This window comes from Oncorhynchus keta, chromosome 14 (assembly GCF_023373465.1).
Source record: "Oncorhynchus keta strain PuntledgeMale-10-30-2019 chromosome 14, Oket_V2, whole genome shotgun sequence".
NCBI lineage: Eukaryota > Metazoa > Chordata > Actinopteri > Salmoniformes > Salmonidae > Oncorhynchus > Oncorhynchus keta.
In genome coordinates, this window is record NC_068434.1 from 76,972,090 (window position 1) to 76,978,223 (window position 6,134).

The 6,134-nt window shown below is 39.9% G+C and overlaps 1 protein-coding gene across 5 annotated transcripts in view; it reads left to right on the forward strand.

Annotated features, from left to right (window-relative positions):
- Positions 1 to 741: 741 nt before the first annotated feature.
- Positions 742 to 6,134, forward strand: part of LOC127907375 (BTB/POZ domain-containing protein kctd15) — a 28,650-nt gene continuing 23,257 nt past the window's right edge. The window contains exons 1-2 of one of the 5 annotated variants that reach the window (XM_052462624.1): positions 742 to 1,015; positions 4,555 to 4,730. In XM_052462624.1, the coding sequence (XP_052318584.1) occupies positions 4,567 to 4,730 (164 nt within the window). In that variant the 5' untranslated portion in view covers positions 742 to 1,015; positions 4,555 to 4,566. The other 4 variants (XM_052462623.1, XM_052462620.1, XM_052462622.1 and 1 more) reach the window with 4 other exon arrangements.

Below are 6,134 nucleotides of genomic sequence, written 5' to 3' on the forward strand. Positions count from 1 at the left end.
AGGGTTGTTACTTTAATGAGAAAAAAATCCTGCCTTCTTGCCTCCAATTTTGTACTCCTGAAGACAACAAATGTATGCCAGCGGGCAAGTTTATCTTGCCCTGTTAGGGGGCTGCTTCCTAAGGCAGCTCTGATTTCTATCCAATTCTTTCATTTGGCGCGCCAATCACCAGACACGAACAAGGTAACCACCTCCTTCCTCTACGTGACGCGTTTTAATTCGATCAATCAATCAAATTGGAGCGCAAAAGGCAGCTCTCGTTGCAATCGAATTCACCTTATTATTGTATTCCTGCACTATTATTTTTTCTTCGGACCAATAATCATTTCCCACACTGGTTGGCGCCAAATATCAAGAAACCAAATAGCTGAGCGCGGTGGAGTGTCTGAATTCCACAGTAGGCCTACAGTAATTACCGTGTTCAATGCATCAATTATTCACAGTTATTTACACGCAAATAAACAAACACGCAAATAAATAAATAATCACAAGCCTATGTGAGCACCTGCACAGGAAGGAGGCAGAGCAAAGAGATATCACTCTGACTTCCACAGGGTGCCTTTCAGCCTACTATAATGGGGATGCAAGCTGATATCATTTTGGGTGGGGGGGCATTGTAGCGTTTTATATAACAAAATAAAAAAAATTGTCCGACATTTTAACACAATGCATCTTTAGGTAAATTTGTAAAATTCTCTAACTGTGCAAGCAGTCTGCTTCGCTGTTTGCATAGGACATTGTCACTGCAGACATCTCCATCTAGCCCTGTGCTATAATTGAAATGGCGCGTTTAGCTGGAGGCAGGTTGTGAGGGCGCTTTCTGCAATAGCAGAATGCATGTCGATAGACGTCATTTGGTTTTAATGGCCTACAGGACATTTGGCGTTACTACTGGAGACATTAGTGGAGAAGGGACAGGGGAAAATCGCCGCATGAAAAGTATCCAAGGAAATCTACATATGATTATTTTATTGACACTTTGTCAACAAGTTACCAGTGTGCCTTTGTAATAGCTGTAAGTACACGACTAGGGAAGCGTGCCCTGTTTTACTTATTTAACTGGACAATGGAAATGTATGCCTAGCTGGAAATGCCTGGGGGATTTTTACATCAGACGAAATGACAATGATTAAAATCTGCTTTTTTCCTGCTCTAAATATATTGAGCGACGTGACACTTGCTTGATACTGAATAGCACTTAACCGTTACCCCCTGCACACCAGAACGTTAAACCGTTATAGGGGCTGGTCTATTTATATGTTTTACCGGAAAATACGAAAAACCTAGCATTAATTAATATATCTGGTCATAGACATCATTTTTGTAAAAGGGAGAGAGTATCACTTTTTCGTTTTTAAAATCTGACTGGGTGCGAGTAGAGCTAATTGTAGCCTAATCCTTGCCCCAGAGGCGTTTGGGCAGCCCGGAGCAAGAATTCTTTTTTAGCGCTGCTCTGTTATTTCGAGACAGGATTATTGGCTTTCTTCTCATAACAGACTGGCAGTTTCATTTATTAAGCAAAAAGACACTCAAGAAGCTAAAATACGAAGCAGGATTTGACCGACTCAATTTTTAAGTGTATACAAATAAGAACCGAAAAGGGAAAGGAGAGGTCTCTTCTATGTATAAGGTAAGAACGCTGCTTTGCTTCTTCCTGTGCCGCTTTTGTGGACAGAGCTTGGTCTGAGCAAGTCAGCCAGCATCAGCTATAGATCTTTAAAGCCACAGCGACCCTTATTTTTAATCAATGTAGCTTTCACTGGTAGATTCACCTGTTTTAGAACAGTTTGTGGATACGGTGTTGGCAGTTTCGTTCCAAAGGAGCGGATTCTACTTGAGGAATGCTTGGGTCAGCTATTGGATGGCACTCTAGTTATACGAAACTCCGGGCATGTGAAAAAGGGGAACGCAGTCATCAGCTGGGACTGATAGATACTGGAACGGATTCCCTCGGACTCCTACGATGTTTGAAACGGTATGACTAAATTCATATTAAGATACGGCATTTCCTCATGGTATGATAGCCTACAGCATCAGCGAACAAACTATACTCAACACCAGGTAATTTGGAATAACTTCACTTGTAGTAGGGCTATGTTTTGTCCAGTCTGGGAAAGGTGTGAATGTTTGTCTAGGCTGTTGTCTTTCTCTTGTTGTCTATTGATGCCGTTGGCATATTTACGCATTCATTTTACGCATTGTTCGCTTTTGAATCAAACGTCTCTGAATCTTAATTTCATGATGGTAGAAATGAGTAAGACGCCATATTGTGCATCTGGTAGAAGTAGGCTATCCGTGCGCATCAATGTAAACTGTTTTACGAGGGCAAAAGTGGATACTCTATGGATCTCTGCGACTGTGCATGTTCTTTTTGGCTATTTTATTTTATAACAATTACGCACATTCTGATCTTTACTTTGTACAATTGTCAAATATATTTATTTGGTACACCATTGTCCACAGTGAAACCCAACTCTTGTGAACGTTTCAAACCCGCTTATTGGCTAGAGTTACTACAGCTGGAATGTCGGTCAATAGGAAACTATTATAACACAAAGTCAGGGAACAGACGTCAGTTGATCTCATTCAAACGAGTCAATGGTAATAGTTCCGGTATTTGTCTTTTTTTATTATGTGAGAACTCTTGTGAGACTATAAAGGAATCGAGTTTCTTGGCTTATAGCCTTTTAATAATGATCATCTTTACCCCTATATTGATCATATAATAACAATATGCTTTCCAATATTTCACGTTACCCTCCACTTCTTCAACTCCTCCCATCTTAACCCTGTGTGTGTGCGTGTGCGTGTGTGTGTGTGTGTGTGTGTGTGTGTGTGTGTGTGTGTGTGTCTCATATCTGGTATATATTCCCGCAACAATATTATCGCTATTGGTTACTGTGGCCCATGGCTAAATGAAGAGGTGGGATAGCCTCATACGCCCAAAACTTCTTAAGTCTTTTGAAGTTTTTCTTTCACTGGGGCCTGAAATGTATCATCCAGCGTCGTATTAAATGATCATTATTCCTGAAGGCTTGGTGGTGTATACAGCGAGGCGGGCAACACCCTGGAAAATCTGTAGTCTTCAACAACACTTTGTGCCCCAGGGCATCTCGCCTGGAGCAAAGGGCTGAATGAGCTCTAACAACTGTCTTCTGTTTACCTTTTATGGTTCAAATTCAAAGCTTAGTAAATGTGCTCTTGCATGGAAGAACAAGTTGATGAAATGCCTTTCTTTCAAGTTATAATAATTTAGTTTATTCCAGCGACCCGCCATTTTTGCAGACATGATGGATATATATTTTTTCATGAAACCACATCCTAATGTAAGTTGCTTGACATTTTCTAACTATATCTGTTTCCAATTAAACTGACTCTGATATTAATTAAACGTTTGTGAGTTGAGATGTTGGGATTTAAATGAGAGGCCTGTGCGTAATTTTCGCAAAATGCAAAGTAAATCCCCATAGAAAAACATGTAATTTTGATTAATCTTGATTAAATTCGATTGTAGTGATTGGTTGTACGCAAACTTGAGGAACTAGTGTCCCCAAAACCCACATGTCTGTTTAATAGCCTACATCACTGTTTAACCCAACTCCGACGCGCTGTATCCATGCGCCTCGGACTGCACTGTGGCCTGAAGCACGCCAACCCAGTGTATGCTACCTGGATGTTACGAAGGGGTGTAACGAAGGGGCTCTGGAATAGTTTGTGAGGGATTCATGTAATGGATAGTTGACATTCACGAAGTGGTCATATGTTTCTCATGCCTTCCATCCAGCATCCCCAATATTCACACCAGCCTGAGGACTTGCATCCTTTCTCAGTTGAACATGTGGCAAAAGCGTGTCCGCTTTTCTAAAAGGTCATTGGAGGATCCCGAGCAATTAATTAAAACTCCTGACCTTGTAAATGTACATTAATTTTCATGACAGATATTATATCGAGTTATTAAGTAGTTTGTCTCCACATCTTGGTTGGTCCTGTTGTGTTTATAGTGTTAGATACATATAATTGCCCTTGACTCCTATGATAGGAGATTATATTTTTGATGCACCAGTAACTGTTTTATTACATGTCCATGTATAGGACATTATTGTGTGGGGTTCAAATAAAGAAACAACACAACTGTCTTGTAAGGGGTGAATGGTTTCTTATGTGTGGTTCAGGAACAGAGTTCATCGGGAACAAATGCCCTGGATTCCGTATTCTCAGATTGGTGGTTGGTGTGTCTGGGTATATCACGTCTAACACATAACACGACCTTTAATTAGAATATTGCAGTTTGTTTTATCCCCCTAGAGGCTGACACCTAGCATTCCTCTTTCTGGAGCCGTAATAATCATCCTCCTATCCTGCCCCCCGGCGTTGAATGAAAAGATGCAAACATACTTCATTAGAACGGTGGCAATAATTTGTAAGCTAAATATGCGAGCAGACAGACATGGAAGTGATCTGATAAGGCTCAGGATCGCACTGGTGGAAGATACAGACTTTCTGAGACCCGAGTAAATTATGATGTCTATGGCTTTTCCATTTACTTGTTTTCAGGAAGGAAGAAGCATGTCACGACTGTCTTTGACCCGGTCCCCGGTATCTCCTATGTCCACACAAGGAATCCCTCTACCGGCTCAACTGACAAAGTCGAATGCTCCGGTTCACATTGACGTCGGGGGACACATGTATACTAGTAGCCTGGCTACTCTCACCAAATACCCAGACTCAAGGTAAGGAACCGGATATTCTCATTCAATAATTGAAATGTGTTTTTGTCGTTTATTATCCACAGGACCAAGATGTGCCACCCAAGGTGCTTTTGTTGCAGGATTCATTTTAAACATGTTTTAATATAGGAGTGTAGCCTACTGATACATATTGTATTTGAAGTTGTCTCCCACCATATACTGAAATAAGTCATTGTGCTCAGTAACACTTTTGATTGGACATGGTGCTCCAAACCCCTCATTACAAGTGTTTCATATCAGTGATATACTTGATTGCTTTAATGATTGTTTCTCTCTAGTTTGATATTGTATATTGGATAGCCTAACCTCCATATGGCCTCATTTGAATTGTATTTGATTATAATATGTTTATTACACATGGAAATGTGTTAATTGCCGTTGCTGACTCTTTCATTCACTGAAATTATGGTACAGGTTTATGCACGTTAATTGTACATTATGGAGAGGGAAAATGTCAGCTGTTATTTCACCATTATTGTAACAAAACCAATTTATCTAAAACCATCTCTAATCCATGTCCAAATGATTTGCAACTTAAATGAGCCATGGAACTTTATAGTAAAGCTAATGGTTTATGCTGAAGTTAGTTCGTGCTTTCTATAGAAATGACCCCTTATGTTATATATTCCATGAGCTACATGCTCAAGTCAATTGCTATTACTAGAAGCCAGAGTTTCAGCTAAGCCAAGGTAAACATACATCAGTTTGTAGGAAGATCTAAGGAAATGCTTAGAAGAAATGTATCAACATAAGTCTTGGATATTCACACAGCTCTGACAGGAAATCACTGTCAACTACTCTGTTTTCTATGTCCATAAACCAGCATGATTCATCTTGTTGTGAGAAAATCTCCATGCCTATAATAGGCCATTGTTTATCCTTAGTATTATTGTGTCATGTCTGTCATTGCTATAAGCTGTGTGTTTGGTTCATTTAAGAGGGTTGGACAGCAAGACAGGACAAGACACTGCAGGTACACAATACCTGAGTGAACGTTTTTGTTATTACTAGCATTATGTGCATATTATCCACCGTTTTATGACATTAGAATTAGAATTTCAGTAAATCAATAGTTGATATATTTGGATGACTTTCCAGATGTTCAAATACAGGTTGTTTCATATACACTCACTGTACCGCCACACATATTCCCTGGATGTACATTATGCAAATGATACCGTGTTGTGTTACACTTTTGTCTATACTATTTATCATGTAACATTTACACCCCCATGTACCTCACACAGTGGCGGTCGGTGCCGTTTAAGATGAGGGAGGACGTTTTTTTAATGAGCATGGCCTTATTTCTGTTACAGCATATTGGATGACTGCCATTCATATTCCATTCACCCAATTCAATGTAACAGCGATAGGTTTAGGCTACAA